General features: G+C 36.2%; 1 protein-coding gene across 8 annotated transcripts in view; it reads right to left on the reverse strand.

Annotated features, from left to right (window-relative positions):
• Window positions 1-27,113, reverse strand: part of LCORL (ligand dependent nuclear receptor corepressor like) — an 81,105-nt gene that overhangs the window by 24,958 nt on the left and 29,034 nt on the right. For 4 of the 8 annotated variants that reach the window (XM_030270815.4, XM_030270813.4, XM_072928030.1 and 1 more), the window contains 4 exons: window positions 24,634-24,713; window positions 24,278-24,407; window positions 15,122-15,376; window positions 6,186-6,276 (listed from right to left, as the gene is read on the reverse strand). In XM_030270815.4, coding sequence (XP_030126675.1) covers window positions 6,186-6,276; window positions 15,122-15,376; window positions 24,278-24,407; window positions 24,634-24,713 — 556 coding nt within the window. Of the gene's footprint in view, window positions 1-503; window positions 4,775-6,185; window positions 6,277-15,121; window positions 15,377-24,277; window positions 24,408-24,633; window positions 24,714-27,113 lie in introns of those variants that run through there. The other 4 variants (XR_012055541.1, XM_004176608.6, XM_041715674.2 and 1 more) reach the window with 4 other exon arrangements.

A 27,113-nucleotide genomic window follows, 5' to 3' on the forward strand; every position in this document is an offset into this window, starting at 1 on the left:
GAAATCAAACTTTGCCTCCTCCACAAAAACTATCAGGGAAGAGCTCTATCAGAGGACTTCCAAAAGAGGTCCTTCCCCTGTTGTCTCAGCCAGAGAGAAGATAGATAACTCTAGCAAGAGCTGTACAGACCGGGAACAGCAACAAAACTGGAACAGAACATAGTTTCAAGTACTCATACAAACAGAATGGAACTACTATAGAAATACAAATCTATCTTACAGAAATGTTTGTTTTCTGACTTAAGTAAATAAGTACCTCAAAATATATACTATTTGTAAATTTTAGCTGCTAACTATAGGGGGTGTTAGAAAATTAATTTTCTGATTTTGTTCTCATTAGTAATTAATCAATTCTGAGAAAAGAAAACATCCTTCCCTAAAGCTACTACTTCTAATAAAACTCTCATAGCAAATTAGTCATTATGAACTTAATTTGTACAGTTCTTGGTCTTATGCCACTGCTAATCAACTTGTGCCTCAAGAATAAGTCAAATAAGTCAGTGTACAGGTTTTTGTTTCTTTCTTTTTTTTTACTGAATGAGCAAATCAATCACACATCAGTGTTGTAAATTTATGTGCAAAAGCATTGAAGTGCTTTACTACAAATTACAACATAGAAACACGTTAACTAAACAATTAAATTCATACAATCAGATTTAGGAATATAACAACACAAAGAAGAAACAGAATTACAGTACATTTACAACACAAGACAAATACATGGAATTCATTAGAAAATATTGTAATAAATAATTAATGAATTATAGTGCAATTGATTTATGCATAAATATAACTAATTGCCTAAAAATCAGTTGTTAACAAAAATCTGTCAAAAATCAAGGCAGCCACAGAGTTTTACTAAATTACTGCGACAATGGAAATACTGCAATTAAAAAACAAATACAAGTATTTGTACTGTAAACAACTAAAAAAATCAGTCTCACTAAAGTTAATATACAATTTAATATAAAATTGTCATTAGCTACCAGAAATGGTTTAATCAACTTTACTGAGCAGTAGTTCTAAAAACAGAGGCACTGTTTTTTAATATAAAATACTTGAGAAACATTCAAATAAGTAGAAAGCATGTAGGGCTTGCTTTCGCCTTCATTTAAAATTCTGCTGAAAGAGGAATTTTCAGAAATTGTCAATTACTAAGTAGTGACTGGTAACTGAATTTATAAAACAGTTCAAAATGTATAATTTAAATGACATTAATGAAATACATAGGGGTTAGGGGAGGAGAATTTACACATTTCCCTGCCTTTCCTTAGTTATGTAATTAAACATTAGCCTAATAATTAGAAACAAATAATTCTGTTCTTTAAACACTTACAGGTTGAGTATCATCTATAAACTATCAAAAAATATTTTAATTACTATTTCTGACCAAAAAATAAATACAAGTACTAAAATGTTGAAAATTAATTATAATATTACATACAAAACTACTGAGTACTGTTAAGTCAATAGTAAAATGATCCCTGATTTTATGAATCCTGTTAAATTTTTGGTCAGGTCATCTTTTAAATTATATAAAAAGAGTACTGTCACTTGCCTTCAATATAAAGTTCTGACTCAAATTTCTAACAATATCTGAGGAGTAGAAAACATCAGTATGGTATAAATATTAGGCAATGTATTGAAGCCCCAGATTTTTGCAAGTAAAACGGTATAAAGATAGATGTTGAAACTTTTAAGGTTTTTTTAGCTGCATTTTTCAGTGGGGATATATTCACAAATTAATCCTTCCGGCCCACACAAAATATGGCTTAATTCTTTTAAAATGAAAGATGACCCTGACATCTGCTGTTCTGCGAACTCCCTATCAGGTACAGTTCTGCTTAAAATCATAGAATCACAGATTAAGCTGAGTTGGAAGGGACCCACCAGGATCACTGAATCCAACTCCTGACCCTGCACAGGACACCCCAAGAATTATCATGTGCCTGAGAGATTCATTCTGTAATATGCAAGTAAACCTTAATGACTGAAGAAGATTCAGTATAGATCTAAGAGACCAAATAACTGAGATACTGGTTGTGCAGTTTCAAAGGATTATTCTGTTTTAAAGTGGATGTTGTCATTTTTATGTAGTGTTAATAGATATGGGTTGGATTTTGCCACCAGTATTGTAGTATGCTCTCCATTAAATTAAATGGCAAGTCTATAGATGAAATTACCTGATGTGGCCCATATGTATCTAACGCCCCATTTAATTTCTACAGTTAACCCATACACATGCAAATTTTACTGGGAAAAGTATGTATGCATGGGTACCATGTGTATAAAAGTTGGAGAGTCTTTTTTTTATGCCAAATTAGATACACAGATAAAAAAATTACATGTTGAGAGGAAAAGGGCATTGATGTTCAGTAGTGAATGTATGAAGCAAGCCCCATTCATATGTAGACATATAATTTTGATATTACCTAAAAAAATTAAGTGTGATAAAAAGTCCAATGTGAATACTTTGAAAGTCATGTAAAAACTGCAATATGAAGGTAATTGGTCTCCCTTAAATTCTATTAAAAATTATGTATTTAAAATGAACTGTCTAACTCCTAACTACCAAATTTATAAAGAATTTATATTATTGAAAGTTCAAAACAGCTTCACTGTTTCATATCTGTATTTCTATCAAGACCCTGAACTGCAAATTTGGTTATTAGCAAGATGATAATGTAACTTGGTATTCATTTTGATAAACTGAAAATGTTTTGAAATGTCACAGCAGCAAATACATTACAGTTACAGTGAGGTTTTTCAATAGGAGTGTGACACAATCCTTAAATAAATTTTAAGTAGTCATAACATCAACTAACCAGCACGTTTAAACAAAAAAACAAACAAACCCAAACCATTCTCAAGCTCATTCTGTGCACTTTATGAACATGCTCTAAGTTGCATTCCAACTTTCTTTTTAAACCTTACAAGTTACCTTAATTGTCAAACAAAAAAGGAAAATTATGTTAAATTTTAAATTATTTTATGCTCTTAGTATTCCATCTTATTTCATATTTAATAATTCTATAACTACAGTAATTTCTCCGATTTCATAAGTGTACACTTTGTAAACACCAATTTCTTTCTAAAGCAACAACAAAATTTTCTTAAAATGATAAAAAAATGCAGTTTATGCCTGCTAAACACACATTTTTGTAATGAAATGTTTTTCTTACTTGTATTGGATATTTAAATAACGAACTTTTTTTCTTTCACAGAATGTACTATATCCTACTAATACTTCACAAATCCACTTCCTTGTGAGGAACTATCTTTTTTTTTAAATCCCTTGCTGTGTATAATCTGAGTTACTTACAATTTATTGCAAGTATTCTGTGAACTATGGAAGTCTGATAACCCTTGGTTGCGTATTTCCATAATAAGATGGATAATTGAATGGGTAAAGTGGTTCTCCACCAGTTAAAAATTATGCTTCACATGACAAATACTTGTTTTCCCAAAACATCTTTATGCTAGTGACTACTAAATAAAACCTGAATCTTTTCACCTATTTATACATGGATTATATTAAATACACACTATCAGAATTAAGTGAGCAACTCTGTAATTCTGTCCACAGTGAAAACCCTGAATAAACTATTTTTCAAAAGGCATGTATGTGGTTTTTGAACTGTATAATTTCACGTCTTCTGTCAGAGTGAGCATATGTATTTCTCACATAGTGTGTGTATACAGACATACATACACACACAAAACAATTTGCTAACAATTATTCTACACAGGCTTGCTACTGTTTTTGCAGCTGCCAGTCCCTGAATCTGTCATATTAAATAAGCCAGTATCTGGTAAACGGAGTTTCTTCTTCGGTGGAGTCTTCAATGTTCCAGATCTTTCTTTTACTTTATATTCTAAAGTGCTGTGAGGTACCCCATAAATTCCTTGTGCTTTGGAAACACTCATTTTCCCACTCATTACCATTGCAATTGCTTCTTCCATTATTTCATGGTCATACTGCCGATAGCGGCCACGTTTTTTCCTTGGTTGCTTATTATCTTTACGATCCAAACTATCTTCTGTATTTTCTGAGGTTCCATCTACTGTCCCATTCTTAGCATTAAGACACAAAGGAGAGAGGTCCCCATGCAGAAAGTAGGATTCAACACTTGAGTGAGTTACAGGTCCAGAACATTCAATTTTGTTCTGTTTAGGGAGGATATTTTTCAATTTTTGAAGAGCTGATCCTTCTAAGACTGAGGAGGTTTTAGAAACGTGGTACATAACATCCAGAAGACCAGCAGTATCAGACTGTGGTTTGGACACAGAACTTATTCTTAGCTGAGGAATTTTTAATTGTACAGTGGGACTTGAAGTTTCATATTGTAGATTTTCACTTTTTTCTTTAAACTGAGTGACCATTCTCTGTAGAGTTAACTGGTGGAGGTAACTGGAAGCTGTTGGGAATTTTAATTCTGAGGTTTCAAGTAGACTGAGTTTACTTTTTTCTGTGCGCTCTGCTTGAGCTCTTGCCCACAAGGCTACTTTTTGTAGGACTGCACAAGTTTCTTTACTGTCTTTAAATGAATAACTATCATTGAAATCTCGAGTTTTATTTTTAAAAGGTGCAGGCTTTCCTGCTGGTAAGGCTTCTAAGTGGAGAAGTAAAGTTTTTTGAGGTATGCCATAAAGTATGCCTGCTTTATTTATGTCCAGTGCTCCAGACTGAATGTCTTTCAAAGCTTTTGAGAGCAAACCATCTGCAAACTCAGCACTTCTTTCCACATAGTCCTCTCTGTTTCTGTGTAGTCTCCTGGATGGATGGAATGAAACGATGGTAAACTGATGTATGAGAGACTCTCACACAGCTATGGAAGGGAAGGGTCCACTCCTTTATTATACTCCTTGCTTCGGTAACATCACTGCTTCTGATACTTTTTAGCCTTTGAGATGTAGTAGTTAAATGATTATCCTAGCAAAATGTTACAGTTCTGGTAGGACAGTGTGTCAAAAATCATACCATGCCTTCTACAGCAGCCCTTCCAAGAACTTTATATCCTAGCTCAGTATTTGGTAATAGTCTCATGTGCTTGCTATATTCCCTTGTTCACATGCTTGCAGAGCAACACTGTTATAATTTTAATTATACAATTAACATTCTGTTAAATACCCAAATCCTGAAGGAGTTTTTGTTAGTAGAAACGTGACGTTACCGCTAAACAAGTAATAAAAGAGTCAACCCCCTTATAGAAAATTTGCAGCAATAAGTACATAACTACACACAAACATCCCAGACTTACACAAAACTAGGCTTTCTACAACAAGAAGATAAAGTGCTGTAGTTAACAATCAAGTCCATTTTTCACAAAATAAGACAAAATTTTTAAAACTTCTACTCACTATTTACAACTCACTAATTACAAAGCCATCCATTTTCAAGCTTTTTCATATCAGCAAATTAATAAAATGCACTTTTACATAATTCAACAAATGCTGCTACTGTAGTCCTATTTGTAATAAGTTATTTGTAAGACGTACAGGTGACAAAAAGGGTCCTGCTATGGCTAGTGGATGCGAGGATGCCAAGATCATAATATCCAACAAAACAAAGCAACTCAATAATTTTGTGGTAGCTTTCAGCAGATGCAATAACATTTTCCTTGCTGAATAAAGTAATTTAACCATTTGCCACCACACACCATAGTCAGAACCATGATGCAAATATAGGTATGATGATTAAGAGCTCTCTCTCACGCGCTTGCTCTCTCTCTCTATTAAGGAATATTATAGATAATAGTCATTTAACTTGTTCATGTTAGTTGAAGAAGATTTTGCATCTAATTATTAACATGGTAATTTTTCTCCAAAATTGAAGTTCCCTAAATAAATTCTAAAATAATTATTTGCACTTTCTTCTACTAGTCTCTTACTTCTACCGTGTTATGTAATCAATTTTCATGTAATTTTAGTAACATGAACTAAAGTTTGGTGATTGTTCTGATAACTTTTCTTTAAACAGAAAAAAAAGGAAAAAAGACAAATGAAACATATGATATATACATAGACACACACTTATGAGTGACAAAAATTCTTCTGAAAGCAAAATAGGAACCACATGTGTGTGCCAGTATATACAGGTATGTTATGAACATAAAACCTGGCCAAAGAAGAGAAACCTGGATTGTCTTTCTGATAAGCCAAAGAGAGTCCTAAACATTGCTTACCCAGACACTGAGTTTTCAGAACACAAGGGATCATATTTTGGTTCTTCCAACCTTGCGCTTTTCTTTGTAGAGAGATCTAGCACTCCATCCCCTGCAAAGAATGAGTAGTGATGATAACAGTGGTTTTAAGGAAGATCTCAGATATTTTGTCAGCAATTATATTTTCACCTATGCCACAATTTTCAAGCAGCTACTGTATCTTGTAAAATTCCTGACACCTTATTCCATTAACAGTATCAGCCATCAGCAAATGATTTTGTATATTTGATTTGTTACCAAAGTTTTCTAAATTTGAGAGAAAATAAAAAGTAAACCCATTCAGAAATAATAACATTTAAAAGAACCTGCATTAACCAAACATGACTGCTTCCTAAAAAATCACGTGTCTATATTGCGCTTTTAACTTTCAAAGCAACCAGAACAATGCACTTGATATTACAATCATTATTCATAGTTACATACTGTAATAAAACAAACAATTCAGATGCTGAAGTTAAACTTGACATAACTAAATCCTAGGGCTACAGGGTAATTCAAGCTAATAAGGATCTCAGAAGGCCCCCAGACCACAGTCCCGCTCAGAGCAGGGTCACCAATGACACCAGAGCAGGTTACTGGAGGAGCAGGTACCAGTAACTGGGTAACTTCCCAGTATCCAGTAACTTCCCCGTCACTGGGAAAACAGATTGAGCCCAATAGAGTTCTAACACTTTAACTGTATATACTCCTCCCTACTGCCTCCACATATATGCAATAATATTAGAAATTAGAAAAAAGAAATACCTAAAGTAGGGTGGTAGTCTACTCTGTTAAGTCATTGGTAAATGTTAAAATTTAAGATTTATACTTGACTGTTAAAGTCTACGAAGTATTGAAATAGAAAAACATACTTTTTAAAAATCAGTATTTAAAAATATTAACAGTTAAGATACTCCTTTAGAAACTTTTTCTTTAAAAAAAATCAATTACATTTAAATTATAGTTAAATCCCCTAAATATATTTAATTTCATACCTTTCTTCCTTGGTTCTCTGTTTCAAACTTGGGCTGTTTTGTGTGCCTGAGCTCTGCGAATTCAATTTTGAGTTTCAACATGTAACTCAACATTCAACTCTATAATCACTTTATACTATCCTTTATTGCATTTACAGTGTCATTTACATGTTACTGCCTATTATTTTTAAAACATCAATCAATTGCACATATTTTTCCACAGCCTCAGATGCAGACAATGAAGCATTGGTTGAAGGATCCAAATACCAACAGTCAAATAAGAAGTCAAGAAAATTGTCTGGGAAGCTCTCCTTTATACCAATAATGCAAAGAAACAGAGTTCTGTGTAATAATCAAATCCAGATTTTTGGTTTTGGACTGCTTCTTCACTGTTCTTCCACAAGTATTTTGTACTATTTGAAGGAGCTCAAAGAGAGAAAAAGTAACATCATAAATCAGCATTAGGGGATGAATAAATATAAATATGCTCCTTGGCAAGGGTGCTCCTTTTCACCCGAATATACTCCTTTCAAAATCTTCCTTAAGAAAGTTAAAGAAAGGACTAATGCTAATCAACCTTCCTGATGTATTGATATTACAGAAGAAAAAGCCCATTCAGAACACTACAGAAAAATTCTACATGGAAATTTTGGCCTACCCAAGCTCAACCCAAAGTCCCCGAGTCCTGTGGAACAGATTCCATCTGTTGTGCCCTGTCAGTTGCACAAAGCAGATCTCCCTTTCTTAACTGCTGTGTGCTCCCTCTCACAAGTTTCTTCATCTTCAGATGATACTCATAGACATCACAAAAAAGTTTAGAAGATATCCCTGGAAAAAAACTACCCCAAAATTGACAACTTATCAAACAATAGAAAGCTAATTGTTTCTCCTCCAATTCACAAAAAAAAAAAAAAAAAAAAAAGAAAAAAAAGGCAAAGATAGCAGCTAGCTAGATTTTTCGTAAAAGAGCCCCAGCTAATCAACAAAATCCAAAGGCTCTTGTAAGATTCCATAATGAAAATAATTTTCATTTCCAGTCTTTCAGAACTGGCTTTGACAACACCAGGCTAGCAATCGGTTAGAAAATTATTGAAAGAAAATAGTAGTAAAAATTCAGCCTCCTGAAACATAAAATTATATGTATTTTCAGCCTCTAAAAGATGTACAGAACAGAAGGAATTTGAGGTTCAAGACATTTGGTTCTTCCAACACAGCAAATGCAAATTCATTAAGTACCTGACACCTCTCTAAAGACAATGCTTTATGGGAAAATGATACTCAGTAAAAATAATCATATAAGAAATTTGATATATATGCAAAATACCAGATAGAGTCACTGGAGTACATATTTTTTTTTTTTAGCAATTTCATTTGAATTTTTTTAAAAAAACAAACCAACCAATCAAAAAAAAACCAAAAACCAAACAAAAAAAAAACCAAAAAAAACCCAAAAAAAAAAACAACCAACCCAAAACATACAAAAAAATCCCCCCACCAAAACCAACAAAAAAGAACCCTCACAAAAACCCATCTCAAACTGGTAGGAAAATGAGAGTATTTGCTGTAAAGCTCTAAGACAAAATGAAATCCTACCTAATGAAATTAATGCATATACACAGTTGAGATGTTCACTTTGGTACACTAGGTACAGGACCAAAAAGGCAAAGAGGCATCCTACAGGTGGATTATGAATCTCGGAAGCTTGTTACTTGCAAGGTAGGGATAGTCTCCTCTAAACTGAGCCAGAACTTTATTGTTTCGTACAAATCAATCAAAATAGGTATTACAGCAAGAATTCTGGACAGGAACTGGATTGTATCAGGAACAGAAAAAACACTCTGTAAGGTGGTTTTAATAAAATATATGAATTTACTTCCACTCTTTTGGTGAAGCCATGACTACTAAGAAGTGAGCCTTCACAAAAAGTATGTAACAGTGGATAACACAGAAAAATTTATTAGAAGCTTTTCACGTTTGCTACTCATGGTCTTCTAATGCAGCTATTTCTATGCAAATTAAATTATCCTTATCCTCAAATAAATGGCTGAACCTCTGGTCTTTGATTCTCAGCACAAGATCATCAGGTGCACCAATACCAAGATGAAACTAAGTGTGATCAAAGTTAATTTTCAAAATAATCAGCACCACAATCACACTAACTTGAAACTCCTCCAGAATAGTGATGGTAGGGAGGCAGGGAGGGGAAGGGGAAACAACAGAAACCAGGTCAGCCTTGAGTTCCTAAAACTAGTATTTTAATTTAAACTGATTTTTTTTACTGGGTTTCAGGAAATCTCTCATTAACTATCATGAACTGTCTTATTAGATCAGATAAGCCACACTACTCAGTTCTCAGCCTCCAAGGCAGGGGAGCACTCCACTCCTAATGTGGAAGAGCACATCAGCCTGGCTACTAACTGCACCTCTTTGCTCTCCTAGCAGCTGCTATCATTGCCTTAGGGATCTCAGAGATTTATCCCTGCCTGCTCTAGCTTTAGTTTCTGGCCTTGGTTCTCTTAGCTGTGAAGTCCAAGACCCTTTGGACCCCAGTGACCCATGACCTCCTGTCACAGCAGTTCCGATGTTTGAGAACAGTTGAGCAAAACCTGCCCATTACCTATTTTTTCCTCTAAGAATTTTCAGAGGGTCCTACCTAGTTTTAATACGGTGAGATTTAGTAAATAACAACTCTCCCTTTACCTTATCCATCCACAGGACAAGGGGTTTTGGAGCAACAAAACAACACTCTTCAGTACTTTTCCTGATGGTGCCTTGCCTTTGGTTGCCTATTTTCTGTACTTCTGAACACAGAATTTTCAGGAAACTGCCACTAGGAACACCAAAGCCTTTTATTAATTCTTAACTACCACTTTGAGTAGCCCCTTTCGACTTGAAGTGCTATTTAGTAACATAAAAAACCACCAGATGAAAAGGCCATACATTGATCAGGGCACAGTCCTGGCGGTATCTGAGGACTGGCCAGGGGCTGCCCTGTGCTGGACACAGACTGCTGCCTCCCAGACCTGCTGCAGGGCACAGCTGAGTACAGCAGCCGCCTCGGCAGAAACTGAAGAACTGTATTTAAGAAAGGGGGAAAAGTGCCAGATGGACACAAAAAATGGGAGCAAAAAGATTGAGAAAATGGCAGAAATAAGTCCAGTAGCAGAGAGAAACCATTAGGTACAGACTGTGGCCAGCTCACACCCAATCCCCTTGCACTACAGGGGTGGTGGTGGTCACAAGTGAACCTGGAGTGAAGCTGAGCCTGGGAAACAAGGGAGGAAAGGCAGTGTTTTAAATGACTCTTTTTGTTTCTACTGCCTCAATTAATCATGAAAATTTTATATTAATAAGCAATATTCAAATTACTTTTCCCAATCAAAGTCTGTTTAGCCCACTATAGCAAGTGGTAGTAAGCAATGATCATGTCCTTATCTCAACTCATAAGCTCCCCTTTCTGCTCTTCCTATTTTCACCCCGTGACATCGTGAGAGAAGTAAGCAAGCATCTGACAAGGAGCTTGGCTGCTAGCCACAATGGCAGCCAGCAAAAAAAAACACCTACTCCCCTCAAAAATGTAGCTTTTTAGGGGGACTTTCTCATGCAAAAGTATTAAACTGTTTCTTGAATATATTTACAGCTCATACAATTTATCTTGGGAACATACAATGTGTATCTTCAAAAATTCATAGTATTTTCACCAATATAAGCCAGGATATTAAGAAAAAGAAGTTTATTTTCAGTAAAGTTTTGAATTCTTTTAATACACTGCCAGCTATCTTTTGATGTCTTCCATTCTGTGATGGCTCAAAGAAACAAGGGAATTACGAAAATTTCCTTGCATATTTTAGCTATGTTTACACACTGTCAATGTGTGGTTCTGCATATCTTGGTTCCAGAAGATCCAGAAACAAAAATAAGCTTGTGTAGCTAAACCTGCAGATTATGTATTTGTACTGCTTCTACTTCTGACTCTTAAAGTCACTTTGCTTAGAAGCTTGAGAACTATTAATCCTCCTGTATCTACCAAGTCAAAGAAGCCACTGCATTAAACTTTGCTGCTGCAAGGAACATTCCTGAAAGAGCTCAGTTCCCTGACTGCACAAGGAAGTAAGCTGCTGCAAGATATTCCAACACTTCCGTACTCACCATTTCATTCTGCAAGGATACTGCTTCTTCATTGGCTTAGTTTAGAGGAAAAGCAATAGCACACAGTAACACGCCACTTTCGTTAGATGCAGTGCATGGAAAACAGGTTTTGTTTCACTATACAGAGTACTCATTATCAAGGCCTGGACAGTCATAAGAGTCACATGGATTAGAAAAAGCAACAAGATACAGATATTTTTGGAGACAGACTGCTAATTGACTGACAATGAAATGATTGCCTGATTACCAGCAAGATACACAGGAATTAAAGCACCCTGCTAAATTACCACACTTCCACTTGCAGAGGGAAGTAGAGCATGCTCTGGGACTCCACTATCAGTCAGGCGTCAGCTGGACATACCTGGATGCCAATGCTTAAACTCATACTCAGTACCAAATGCTGCAGTTCCAGAGGTGCAAGGGGTTTACCTTGGCCAGTAGCTAGACCTCAGCTCAGCCCCTCTACCACCCCCCCTCCTGCAGGGCAGGAATAAATAAGATGAAGATCATCAAGATAAACACATGGAAATCACTCGTCAATTACCATTACAGGCATAACAGACTTGGGGAAAATGGATTTATTGCAATATAAAATAGATTTGGATAATTAGAAAAATACAAAAATTAAAACAGTTCCCCACCCCTACCTTTTCCCAGGCTCTCAACTTCATTCCCAAGTCCTCTATCCCCAGATGGCATAGCTAAGATTGACAACGGGGGCTAAAGTCAGTACAATTCTTCTTTACAGCTCCTTCTCAACAGGCCACAAACCCTTCAGGAAATACCCAGATGCTCCAATGTGGGGTCTTCCACAGGCTGCAACATGAATGAGTATCTCCTCCACAAACTGCAATGGAACACATGCTCCACCGTGGTCCTTCCCATGTGCTCCATGGAAATACCTACTCTGGTGCCTGGAGCACCTCCCTTCCCCTTGTCCTGACCTCTTTGTTCCCAGTGCTGTTTCTGACCCCTCTGCCTGTCCAGCATTTTTGCACTTTTTTAACCATGCTTTCACAGCAGCACTGTGAGCCCAGCTCCTGTACTCCCCTTCAGCCTGGTGCAGGTCTGTGGCAGAGCTGGCTGAGCCTCACACAGGGAAACTTCTCACAGATGCCAACCTACAGCCCTCCCCAGCTACAAAAATCTTTCCATGTAAGCCCAAAAATCAGGGCCATCAGGTCTGAAAGTGTCAGACCTGAGGATTTTTTGGCTTCAGAGATGGCCTCCAGAGGAAAGCAGGAAGCTTTCTTTAACAAAGAACTTCAGTGGCAGAATCTCTCTTCAGTGCTGTGCTAGCACTTAGCTTGGATCTTCTCACTGTCTCTAGACATCTGGAAAATAAAGTTTACTCCTGCCTCTCAAGCCCAAGAATCACTCTCATAGTAAAGAAGCAAGACTGTCTATTTAACTAGTTAGACATTCATTTCAAAGATAACTAATGTAAATACAAAGCAGCTGCCTAGACAGAAAAGAACCTAAAGAACTCGTACTTGGATTACTATCTGCTTAACAGGATTTGAATTAAAGATTTCAACTCTGAGGATCCATCACAGCAACTTGAATATCCCATCTCTGTTACTGTAACTTCATTTGGAAATCGTAACAGGAATTACAAATAGCAAAACCTAAAGAGAGTTGCATGACATTGAAAAATCATTACTAAGAATAGAATAATGTACAGCTTTTAGAAGTTTCTAGACCAAAGAAAAATACCATGCTAGAGAATTATATATTTCAAAAAATAATCCAATTAAAAGACCTTCATAATTCCCTACCATAAGTATATGACACTTTATTATAACCAAGCTGTCTTCAGGAAAAGTACAGAAATGAGAGATGGGTGCAGTAATAATACACAGCCCATGACAAAAGCTAATTGAAATAACTTTTTCATGAATCTTTGCACTTAGAACACAATGCAAATAAAAAGAGCAGGCTGACATTTTCAATCTTGAACTTATTTGCTTGTATTGCCATCACTAGAGTAAAAAGCTAAAATATCTTAAAATTAACACATTCATGGAAAACAGAAACCACAATACAACTTCCTCGGTAGGTAAGATGTTCAAGCGACCTTTCTCCAACTACTTTCTTATTTCATATTATTTTTCATTTCAGCATCTCTGAATTTCACAGCAAGCTGTTACCTTTGACACCTAAAAAGCACCCCAGCAAACATGGCAGTCTAAGTCCTGAGACTCTGCAGTGTCTTACAGTTTAATGTGTAATTTGTACACTGTGTGTGCTGAGCAACTATTTTAGATTTAGGTGTTTCACCGAAGGTGTACAATTCTTGACTTGCTCTTTAGCCTTACTGTAAGAAAAAATCCAACTACACAAAAAGATTATTTAAATAACTCAATTTCTCTATATTTTATATTTTTCTTAGAGAAAAGATCAATGGATTTTAAGATAAGCATGGCAGCATAATTTTCTTCCTGTCTCTGCTCACCTCCTGCCTTCCCTTTCATTCTTCAAAGATTTATTTGGGCTCAGCAATGGCCAGAACCTGCCTCTGGGGACTTTGCTCTTTCATGAACATTTAAGACTAGTTATTAATAATCAGCTGCAGAAGTAAGCAAGATGCCATAGTCCTGATATCAGGAAAGTATTTTTTATTGCTCTTGCAAAACAAATATGCTTCAACCTGGCCAATTATAAACCCCTAAAATCTGTAACGTATCTATAGCAAAATTACATCCAAGCAGAATAGGTATTTTCTCAGGATTTAAACCACTAAGTATTTACTAAACCCTGGCAGGAACTGGTTTCCACTGACAGTACGGAATAAAAGCAAGAATTCTAGTATTTCCTAATGTTTTTTTTTCTGTCAAAGAGAAAGGATGCTTAAAATTTAATCTAGAATAGGTATACTTATAATGAGGAATCTGTCAGAGCTCCCTGCCTTCAAGGATCTCCAATTAAAGACTGCACCATTAGGTACACACATATAAAATCTGCTAATGTATAGTAAAACAAACAAACAAACAATCCAAACAAACCCCCAAAAAACTTAGTTCTGCCTTCTTTCAATTTTTTTAGTATGGTATATGACATACAGGTCAACTTTTCACTTTGGTCTGCAGTATTACAGGATTAATACAGACCCTGATACCTGTAAAAGACAAAAGCTGCTTTTGCCACTGCTTTCAGTTGCACATGACAGTCACAACCCTTCCTGAAAACTGCTGTTAATCCAAATCTAGTTCAAAGTCCAAAACACTCTTGTGATTATAGTGTTATCAGTTTTGGATAGCAATATTCCTTGAGGCAAAGAAATTATTTCCTTTTTGTAAATGATAGCGAGACAGACTTTATTTTTCTAGCTTTACTTTCAGTTAAGAAAGCTGCACTGATCTGTAATGATTAAGGTATGAAGTATGGAAATTTTCTCCCAGATTAATCTTCTTTTCCCCTCATTCTAACCAGCCTGTATTTAAAGAATCAAACTGTTCAAGAGCGGACAAAGACTGAGTGACATTTGCTCCCTGAAATCTCAGCATCTTTTTCTCTTTTCTCAGGCTTCTTGACAGACATTTTGTCAAAAAAACTTTGAACCACTGTTACCCTGTGACAGCACAGGTGAGAGGACTTAGACTCAGTATTCCAAAGCTGAGAAATTCCAATGCTACTTATTTAACACAGGCACTCAGAAATCAGAATGCTTATCTGCTAACACACAATATGAAAAATGTTTCTATTCAACATGGACATTTATTTTTTAAGGGAAAAAGACACCATAAAATAAATAAATTACAGCAAACCACAGATTTATCAGATATAGAAGTTTACCTTGCTGAGTATTCTGTTCTTGAGTTCGATTCACAGTGAGGTCTAGAGGGCTATCCTGTTCTTCCTGAAGGGAGTTTTCCGTTTGGTTCATTTGGATACTTTTACACATCAGACTTGGTTCAAATGATGAACCATTTCTGTTCTCTTGAATTTTGCTACTTTTTGAAATGTACTCAATTGCAAACTGACGGATCATTTTTTTCATTAATTCCTGAGCAACTAGGGGAATGTTAGGATCACAGTTCTGAGGAAGATCTAGAAATAAAAAACAGAGGCAACAGATATATTAAGAACAAAACTTAATTACTTTTCTTATAATAAATACTTTGTATAAGCACTCAGATGTGTTAAGTAAGTACATGTGTAACAAACATATTAACTCAGATGTCTATCAAGTTTTTTTAATGAGCATTGCTAACTGGAAGTCCTTTGAAAGAACACTTAGCACAGATCACTGATTTTTACCTTACTCCTCTATCATAGCATGCAAGTAAGACTACATGGGGTTGCATTACTTAGGGGACTCAGAATCTGTACTGTGGGCAAGTAAGCTGAATTTTCATTTGCAGACTGTTAATTTTCAGTTTTGAAAATAAAGAATTCTGAATACAAACCATGAAAGTAAAATAAGATATGGATTAATACAGAAAGAAGTTACTTTCAAAGAACAACCATAACAAAAATAGTTTTAAAGATTATATAAAGTATATATAAAGATTAGTCCTCTTCATAACATAGAACAGTTTGACTTTTGAGGAACTGGTCTAAAAGAAAAAAAAAAAAAGGCAAAAAGACATATGTTCCACTCTGAGATCATAATCCCCATTGTAGACTCAGGATTGAAATGCCAGAACTGATATGATGCTACTTGAAATGTCCCATACAATTTGGAGTAATACAAGCAATTGAATACAAAAATAATGTTTTAAGCTTTTATTGTAAAATCTTACAGGATTTTCAGGACATTTTCAAAGTGCTAGCAATAAAAACACTTGGAAGAAAAGCTTTATTTCCTATTCTAAACTGTATATCCTCTTTCTTGCTTGTGTATGTAACATTTCAATGGAAAGAAGTATCTCATTTTAGAAACAAACAAAAAAAAGGATCAAACATGATACATACAACTTTATTTTAATGCAATCTATCAGCTAGAAAAGTTAAGCCTCTCACTAAAAAGCACAGATGTAACTGCAACCGTAAATCACCAAAAATAATCCTAATCAAAGCAACAGAAAAAAACAAACTGCAAGTAACTTAGCATAAATAATGTAATTAAAAAACTTAAAGGAAGCTGTGCTACTGCACTGATGACTGCAACACACCATTTCACAAGACAATACTCAGATTGACCATACTCAGAGACCTGTGTTTTCCCTTAAACTGGCAGTAGTAGAACTTATTTCACTACCTCACTCTTCCTTATTTCCTTCAACTCTACACTCCTCTCCACAAAAATATCCTTTTCAATATTTTAACCACTGACCATCCTTGAGTTCACAGGTAATGAGTGAAACAGTTTTCAATCAAGAAGGGAGAGGGATTTAAAGCAAGTGTGAAAGCAATCAAGAGAATGAACACTTAGGTGAGCCCTGATTGACTGCAGGAAATATCAAAGGACATAGTTGCGTAGTTACTGGGATAATAAAGTTAATCTGAAACAAATAAAACAGATGATCAACTGAGGGTTTTTTTCATGGAAGTGAAGAAACTGAAAGGGCTGGGTTGGGTAGATGTTTGCATGCAAAGGGTACATATCCTAATAGAAAGTCTGGAGGATCACACAGCATATTTGTTCAAGCATTTTATGCCAATGAAACTTTATCCATCAACTATCAAAAGAGTGACTGCCAGCACTGATCAAGGAATGCTGCTCAGGTTTAAGATGAATGCGTGGAAGACTTTTTTGCTTGTTTGTTTCAAGTTTATTTAAAACATATTCAATTTTGAGCATTCATTTTCATCAACAGAGCATTCCAAGGAATTACAAACCTGCACCTATGAGATCTGCCAGAGGGCAGCTGACTCACTGCTCAGATGCTTCCTGTCAAGACCTTTTGGCCAGCATCTCCATAGTGCTTGATGAGGTATGGCGAAGCTCCAGCTTTTAAGACATCTTGGCTTCAACAGAACTTACCCAAGGCATGACAAAACAGATCTGCTTATAGTTAAAGCTGTATCTTCCAACAATCTTTCAATCAGATCTCTACCAAAATACCTAAAACTGACAGGTGTTTCTTGAAGAGAGATATGAGGTAAAATTCTAAAAGATGGAGGATACCTACAAAGATCTCTCCCCACCATGTAATCTCCAGGCACAGCAATATACACAGAGCATACTTATTTCCTGATTCCTTAATAATGAACTCAATAAATATTCAACTGGGGTTTACCATCCTAGAGACACACTTAGAAGTAAAGAAAAAAAATTCAACAACAGATACTGCAACAGTAAGGCAATAGATGTAAAGTACTGGTGCATATGCAAAATGCAAGAAAAGAATAAGAAAAGATGAGAGATGAAATTAAATAACTGAATTATCAAGGAATAAACATGTTTGCATGACAGGGAAATTGTAGTTCCAGACAATGAAATCTACTGATCAACAGCTTAGCTTGAAAACCCAAAAATATGATTGCCTGTGATCAGAAACTCATAGAAAATTAAATATACAAAACATTACCAAGACTGAGTAGGGTCTGTATTGATCCTACTTATACAGAGCAATTAATTTGTTGCATGCACACAAGAAAAACTTCTTTGACAGCTTCTGGGTAACAGGTGATCATCAGTGCAAATGGGAGAATTATACATCCTTGTGTTATCTGTACCTTTAAGAAGCAAAAGACCAGAGAGTACAGGGGACCTACCATTAGCAGGAAAACACAACAGCCTGGAACAGATTTCTCCTTATTAATCATCGTCTCCTGTATCAATTACTATAAAACTGCAAGACAAAACTAATTCAGAACTGTCAAGTTTTTACTGCCTTTCTATTCCACTTTAGACTCTTTGCACTAGTAATAGTCAAGCATATATTGCTTTTAGACACTTGCAGGAGAAGTCAGCTTTTCCCTTAGAAGCAAAGTCACCTTTTACCTAGTAAGAATAAGAAAGGATTTAGTTTTTTGCTCTTATAATAATTTCTTTAGTATTCGTTTAATTTTTTTTGTAATGATTTCCAAATACTCTCTATGAAGAATAAATGCAGCAGAATTTCTTATATATTCAACTGCTGCAGCTATTGGTAGTTCACAGATTTTAAGTTATTTTACTCTAAAAAGGTAACATGATGAGGGGGTGGTGTGTGTGTATCTAAGAGCATATACTCTAAAAGATGTGCTCCTGGGTTGCATTTGAAGTGCTCTTGCTGCTAAATGCATATTCAATCAAAAGGGTTAGACTCAGGTAGACTAAACTTATCTGCCATAAATGCAAATCACATTGACTGTTCTGTAACACAAATCATTAACTTGTAAATCGTGGTGGAAGTACCTTGGGAAGGCTCTAGTAAAACTGCTTATTCAAAGTAAGGTCAAAGCCAGTTCCTCTGGATTTTACCTAGTTAGGTAATGAATACTTCCATGGATGGGAGACACTACAACCTCTGGGTGGCATGTTCTACTGCTTCCCTGTCCTCATTTCTCCTTACATTGAAAAGAACCTCTAATTTCAACTTGTTTACAGTCTGTCATTATGCTGCTATGCACCACTGTAAAGACTTTGACCCTGTCTTAAAATTAGAATATCATGAGTTAAAAGGGACCCACAAGGATCATCAAAGTCCAGCTCCTGGCCCTGCACAGGACAGCTCCAAGAGTCACACCATGTGCCCGAGATTATTGTCCAAATGCTTCTTGAATTCTGTCAGGCTTGGTGCTGTGACCACTTCCCTGGGGAGCCTGCTCTAGTGCCCAACCACCCTCTGGTGAAGAATGTTTTCCTAATATCCAAGCTAAACTTCCTCTGGCACAGCTTTGGGACTGAGGTTGACCTCAGGTCTTGTCACTGGTCACCAGGGAGAGGAGATCAGTGCCTGCCCTTCTACTTCCCCTCAAGAGAAAGTTGTAACTGCAATGAAATCTCCCTTCAGTCTCCTCCAGGCTTAAAAAGGCAAGTGACTTCAGCCACTCTCCGTATGGCTACCCCTTAAAAGCCTTCACCATCTTTGTTGCCCTCCTCTAGCACTCTCTAATGTCTAATGCCCTTCTTATACTGTGATGCCCAAAACTGCCCCAGGACTTGAGGTGAAGCTGCCCCAGCTCAGAGCAGGCCAACCCCCTCCCTTGCCCACTGGCCATGATGTGCCTGATGCCTCCAGGACAGGGCTGGCCCAGCTGGCTGCCAGGGCACTGCTGGCTCATGGTCAACTTTACATCAACCAGGACCCCCAGGTCCCTTTCTGTAGTGCTGCTCTCCAGTATCTCAGTCTGTTCCACCCAATGTGGGGAAGTACTTCACCCATCCTGTGATTCATAGTGGTAATTTTCCACTACACATGAGAAATTTGTAATTAGCCACATAAAATTTTAAAATGAAACATATTTTGGGCAAGAAAGGTATTACAACTCTGAACTTAGTATCACTATCAAATATTTTTTAATTGTTATCAGCAGATGGCACCAGATATACTTGGTATGACCTGAACAGGTTTTGTTTCTCAGATGTTTTATTAGGAGTTGTGACTATAGGAAAAAAACTTGCCAAGTTTTAAATTTGCATGCCTACATCTGTTTAAATCCCTGTTTTTCACAGTCATTATAAAATACAAGGCAGCTATATTTAGTCCATGTATAATGTATAATTTAAACCCAGTAAACTGTCTCTAAAGATCCACAGACCTGCAGTTATTAAGATAAAAGACGACTGAACTTGTATGATGTAATCTGATATTTTCTGCTTTTGATTGTCAAGGTAACAGTTTGTATGCAAAAGAAGAGAGCAATTATGTAATGTAATTATGACTAATTGCAATAATGTATTTTAATTCAAAGCTCACACTTAGGATTAATAGTTCCTCAGTTTATGTGCTGCATGAGCTTGTAACTATTCAAATTTGTACTGTTAACTATTCTGTACATTACCATTATGCTAATGATCACTAGACTGCAATGTCTATGGTGATAGATTTGACAATCAGAGTTAAAGGCTTCTAAAATAGTGTTCCACAACAGTATTCATTTATTGAAAACCAGTACTTTTTCACTAAAAACTTAACCTTATGACTTAATTTGTCTTCTGACACAATGCCAAAAGGCCGTGAAAAGCAGCAGGGAATCACAATCCCCCTTGTACCTGCAATCCAGTTGTGTGAGGAGCAGGGTTAAGAACACATGATTGCTTCTCAGTGTGCTTCATAAATTCACTCCATAAATTCACCCTTTTCACCAAAAGGCCACATTTTCTTTTAACAACCCCACCTCAACAGCTACCAAACTGTCCCAGTGACGTTCTCAGTTCCACTTGTAAAATTGTTCAGGTTGCTGTCAGGTCATCAGCATGTTACAACAGGAATATAACTATTTATTTATTCTGAGGCATATGTCATGATTAGCTCAGTTAACTTGACCGACCAACAAACTCTTCTGTTCTCATAAACACTCCACCATTTTTCTTCCTCTACTCAGGTTGCAATGTTCACTATTCTGTATCAGTCATATTTCTATGAATCCTTTACAGTGAAGAGAATAACACTGGCAGGTAGGTGGTCAACACAAAAAGTGTCTCCTTAAGAAAGGAGTGAAAACCCCACTAGCCATTCTTTCCTGATGAAGTTTAAGAGGAACAGCAAGTTTACCGCACAAACTGTGAAAGTGTCAGTGGTTACAGAAAACCGTCCAGATTTTGAAAGGACAAATTAGCTTCCTTAAGATTAATAATCAAAACAAACTGCAGGTTTTGGATGAAGCAGTCTGTGAAACTCAACACTACACCTCAGAAAGTAACACTTTTTTTTAGTCTGAGATAATGTGTGCACGACTACATTGATACAGGTTTGCTAAATTAAATATACATTGTCCAAGATGCAAAACCAGCTATGCAACTGAAAGAAAACTACAAAAAGAACAGAAGAACTCAAAGTTAAACAGAGATATATGGTATGTTCTAAGAAAGCCACATTTATGAATAGAAATATTTTTGAACATAACAAGGATATCTACAAAGACAGTAAAGAGCTTTAAAAAGCTCACAGGAAAATTGCTTTGGGATAGGAAACATTGCATTGAAGATACTTGTCAGAGCAGTGCAGAGAATCTGAAAAGATTCAAGTAAATCTCAAACATTCTCTCTATAATTTTGTGCCTAAATTCCTTAAGTTCTAAATGAGCTACTCATGTCTCAGTCATCTCTTGGTGGATCATCTATCCTGAAGATAGAACCTGATTCACAACCATTTTCGTTTAGTTTTGTTTAAACAGGTCACATTAATATTGCATGGAAAAATGAGCTTCTAAGAACACACAATGTGTATTACTAGAAATACAGAAAATTAATAGTCCACGAACAAAATGGCTGATCAAGCCTTTAAACAACTGTGATTATGAGATATAATGATGATCACATGTCACATTCTATAATACTCATAGTAAAAAAAGACCTATATATTTTTAAAGCGTACTGTGTTTTTCCCTTAACAAAACAGAACAGCTGAACTTCAGCATTACGTAAGTAGAAAAGCACCAATCTAAGTCTACTCTGCTTACACCACCAAAAGGATAAAGAGAGATGTAATACTTGGGAAGAATGTATTTGGGTTTCAGACACAATGTTTAATGGCAACAATCAATGTTTGATGACAAGAAGAACTCTGGATTTGCTGACACATCTGCTGAGCACAGGACTTCCCTACAGACAACTGACTACAAAACTGATCTCTCACTAATTCATAGTGAAGATGGGTTCCTAATGGGAAGACCTTAGTTGTTTATAGCATTCCAAGAGTTTACCCATTGTGGCAGGAGTTTTATCCTCTTTTGTCCTAGATTCTACAGATAAATAGTCATACATTAATGTCTGAAGGCTGTCTGCTCCAGGCAACAATACATCATTGCTGCATGTTTTGACATCTTCTAAACAAGTTTCCTGATAAAAAAAAAAAACAACAAAAAAAACCACCCAAAACCCCAAACCCACAACCAAATCCACTCAAACTAGTCTGCAAATTAAAAAATCCATATATAAATTTCTTAAAAAAAAAAAAAAAAGATCAATGGGATCAAGAAATGAACTCTCTTGTTCATAGAGGCCTAAATTAGCTACAATAGAAAGAGAGTAGATCATCTTGAGGAGTTTGCAATCCAAACAAATGTCACTCCATTTTGAAGACAGCCAGCCAAGAATTCTACAATTTACAACGAAAGAACATCTGGTTTGGGACTAGGTGTAAGAACTACTCCTTAGCTAAACAATTACTAGATACTTTTTTTATTTTTTTTTCTTCTTTTTATTCCTTTCTTCCTAAATTGATACTTGATCTCAAAAACCTACAAAAATTCAGAAAGCAGACTTGGGATTTTCTTAGTAAAACTCTTCATCTTCCTCCTAAAATCCAAACCAGTTACTTGAATACCTCATAAATTGGTTTCACATGCCCTTTACTATTTTCTTCCTTTTCACTTCCCATAATTTGAACAACTTTAAAGACTTTGCTAAAACCCAAACTGAAGCAATATTCTTAGTAAATTCTTACCCAAGAATACAGAAGTACTTCAGAGAATCACAAAAACAACTGGAAGTTTCGTCTTTCAATAGACAAAACCTCTTTAACCTAGCATTACTGATCTGGCAGATCAAACCAAAAGAAAATGCTAAAAGCCAAATGTTCTTTGTGTAAAACTTCACTTAGAAGTCATTCACTCCACTAAGGTGAGGTCATGCCAAGTTTCACTTCTCCCATGATAGAAGTTCCTCTCAAGGAGTATCAAAAGAAATCATCTGCAGAAGGAGCATAAAGCAGGCAAACACTGAATAACACTGTACACATCAAGACCAAGAAGAGATCTGACAAAGTAGAAATTTGAAGGAATTAAAATATCTGCCTAGGGAGATGCCACACAATTGGGCCTGTGATGAAAATATAATAAGACTTTAAGAAGTAATGAGGTGCCAACTTCATTGGACATTTTATTTCAAATGGAAAATAGCTGGTTTGAAAGAAAGCCGAGTCCAAATGATGCACTCAAAATGCTGTTACAATCCATTTCAGTTCTTTAAAATGCAAAAAAGCAAGACAGAGTGAGTAGACAAGTCTGTACAGAAAAAGATTCTACGTATCCGAGGTTCAAGGGCATAATAACCTCTCCTGCTACAGTAATTTAAAAGGGAGAAAACTAGCTTTGCTTTTTTCTCCCACCTATGTGAAGACAAGGCAGTGTCTTAACTCTGTCAAAAGCAAGAGAGAGCTGTCACCCTAGCCATACTCAGCTATTCTGACATCCACATACTAAATCCAAGAAAAATCAATAAAAATTGTAGTTACTGCATTCACAGTAACTTCATTCACATGAACTTAAGGAAGAAAATGAGTATTTCTGCTTTTGTTGACAGTGAGTAAACCAAGTAACGTCATTCACTCATGTACTGATCTATCTTGATGAATGTCAAAGAGCAAGAACAGTCAAAGAATTAATGACCTACTAAATACTATATTTTGACAAGAAGTGTTAACCTCCAACTTGGATGTAATTGAAGGAGCAGCTTTCATGCAAGAAGATCCCAAATTCCATTTTGCAATCTGCAAAGCACATTCTCTTGCCTAAAATGCCTTTCCCATTGAAAACCAGAAGTGAAAATTTAGGAACAGAAAATATTTAAATGCTTAGAATTCCGAAGAAAAGACCTGAGGTTGGCATGAAAACAAAGTAGTAGCTCATGGTAAAAAGAAAAATCCAATACAATTTATGAACTGGGATTCATAAGAATGACACATAATACAAGAGGATGAAGGGGAATGATAATTAGGAAGGGTAGTACTTCATCTGGTGATTCAAGTAAGAAAAAGATTAAGGAAAACCAAAAGAATAAAAAAGAGAAACAGCAGAAACATATTTTTCAGCAGATAAATAAAAAATACTTAGGAAACAAAATTAACCCTGAATAATTTGATTCTTCTAGATTTTTTGTCATATTTTATAATACAAAAGACATGCTTTTATTACCTTTCTTTCGAAAGAGTGCATTTAGATAGTTTTCTGCTTGGCATTCAATCTTATCAGTGTTGGACTGGCCCTGAGATGACAGTTCCTCTGTAGGCGTTGACTGTGAAGAACCGAAAACTGATGCACGATCCTAGAAAACATATGAAGATCACAACATCTTTCATAAGTTAGTCTGCTGGTAGCAAAATATACAATTAAATTACTGAGCTATTGAATGGAATAGAACCACTAAAATCAAACTACCTTGAGTCAAAATGCAGAATTAACTTATATGCAAAATTCAATTCTCTGACTCTTATTTCCATACCAAAAAATTAGTGTTGGGGAGTAATGCTTAATATAATGCTCATACTTACACTGGCTGTTTCTTTGTGTAAATTACAAAAGGAACATTTCTCATCCATAGACCAGTCAGTTAGCTCTTCTGGCTCACAGTCTTAAAGGAAGAAAAGAAAGCTAGATGTTTTAAACAAGAAAAAATGGATTTTAAGAACAACACACACTTCTTAAAATTATCGTAAATAAATTCCATTACTAATATGATATATATTTATTGGTACAGTGTATTCAGTCATATTCAATTCTCCAGATGTTTTCAACTTCTTGTCTGGCTTTTATAGCTCAACTTGAAAATAGCAACGAGTGTCTTCCTTAAAATAAAAGGTAAACTCACGTAATTCAATTGATTATCATCTGTCATAATTACTGGAGGCATCTGAATGCTGCAAAGAAAGTTCTGAATTGCAGACATCATTTTTTTAATTGAAGTATGCAAACTTGTGATAAACTAAGCTAAGAATTAGGATATGGACTCCCTACCATGTGAGCTAAATGCATTATACTTATAGTATTTAACTGATTTGATACCATCATTATAGGTAAATCCACGCCTTATACTTGTAGCACTTGATTTATCTAGAAAAGTACCTTTATATGTTTAATCAGAAAATGTACTTTGGTCTAGAAGGAATGCGGGACTTAAACTTACATTGCCTATATCAAGTCCGGTCTTCTAATGAATGGAGACACATAATCTACTTTCTTTAAACAAACTACTAAGCTCCATTTCAAAAATTAAGAGTTTTCAGTCAATACCCTTCTCTTCACAAACACCAGTTACTTTATAACTTTTCCCAAATTAACTGTATTAATAGTTAAAATAAAACTTTTAATTTCTTGTTTAAAATTCCACATGGCAATTTATTCCAGTTTGCTTTTGTGGCAATTTTATTCTTGCACCCATGAACAATAAGCAGGTATTTAGCACCTTTATGCATTTACAGAGACTTTAATTATCCCCTTTACACTTCATTTTGTGACTAATGTAGTCCACCTGTTTTTTTTCGTGAGATTCAACTCTATCTCTGCTGCAGCAGTCTCACTTGAACATCTGTTTCCTGAACATTCCTGACCAAGATCTCAAGATGTCTTTTACCTTACACCAGACTTCCCTACACTGCAGGCAATACTTTTCCTACAGTATCCTAGTTATGCAGCAGCCTCTATTACAACTGCAGTGTTTTGGCAGGTGAATCCAAAAATGATTAACTGCAACACCAAGGCTTTCTCCATCCTGCTCATTTGCAGTTCATGTGCTTACAACTTAAACAACTTTTTCACTCCCATTATTAGTTTCCAGGTATGTTTCCTTCTTTTCTCCATACCACTAAATTACAGTCAGCTCTGTTTAGGGAGGTTCTTGAGATTATCTGCTTAGTACATGATGGTAGCCTGATCTTGGCTGGCTGCCAACCACTCAATCCACTGATGCTCTCACTGGCCCTCTTCCATAGGGCAGGGGCGAGGAAGTAAGATGGTAGGGGAGAAAACCAGGGGGAGAAACTTGAGGGTCAAGATAAAGACAGGGAGATCACTTACCAATTACTGTCACAGGGAAGTCAGACTCAACTTGGAGAGAATCAATTTCATTTATAGCCAATAAAAATAGATTTTCAAAATAATAAAGAGAAAACACTAAACCACCTTACCACCCCTTCTTCCCAGGCTTCAGCTTCACTCGGTCATTCCTGACTCTTCTACTTCCTCCCCCACCCCAAACAGTGCAAGGAGGATGGGAAACGGACTGCTCTCAGTTCTTAACAGTTCCTCTCTGCCACTTCCTTCTCTTTTCTCCCTGGTTCCAGCTTGGGGTTTTTCCTGTGAGCTACAGGCCTTCATAAACTGCTCCAGAGCTCTTCCCACAACTGCAGTTCTTCATGAACTGCTCTAGTACATGTCTTTTCCACAGGGCACAGTCCTTCAGGAAGAGACTATTCCACAGACCCACAGTTCCTGCCAGAAAAGCTGCTCCTGCATGGGCTCCTCTCTATAGGCTGCAATTCCTGACAGAGGTCTGCTCCAGCATGGGATCTCCACAGGCTGCAGCTTCCTTCAGGGCATCTCCATCTGCTCTCCAGTGGGTCCTCCATGGGCTGCAGTGTGGATATCTGTTCCAACATGGTCTTCCATGGGCTGCAGCTTCTTCATGCTTCACCATGGTCTTCTCCAAGGGCTGCAGGGGAATCTCTGATCCAATGACTGGAGCACCTCTCCCCTCTTCCTTCTCTGACCTTGCTGTCTTGCAGGGTTGTTTCCCACTGCCCACTGTCCTCCACCCTCTTCCCACAACTGCTGAACTTTTATTTCTTCTCAAAGATATTATTAAAAAGGCAAAATAAGAATAAAATTACTCTGAAAAATAAAGGTTCTTCAGTTGATCACAAACAATGTAAGTAACTCTATATTACTTAAATCTAGTTTGCTCAGCTCTAAAATACTGATTTAGAACAGAATTCTGTATTATTGTATTATATGCTTTCAGGGATGCAAACCAGCA

Source organism: Taeniopygia guttata, chromosome 4 (genome assembly GCF_048771995.1).
Source record: "Taeniopygia guttata chromosome 4, bTaeGut7.mat, whole genome shotgun sequence".
NCBI lineage: Eukaryota > Metazoa > Chordata > Aves > Passeriformes > Estrildidae > Taeniopygia > Taeniopygia guttata.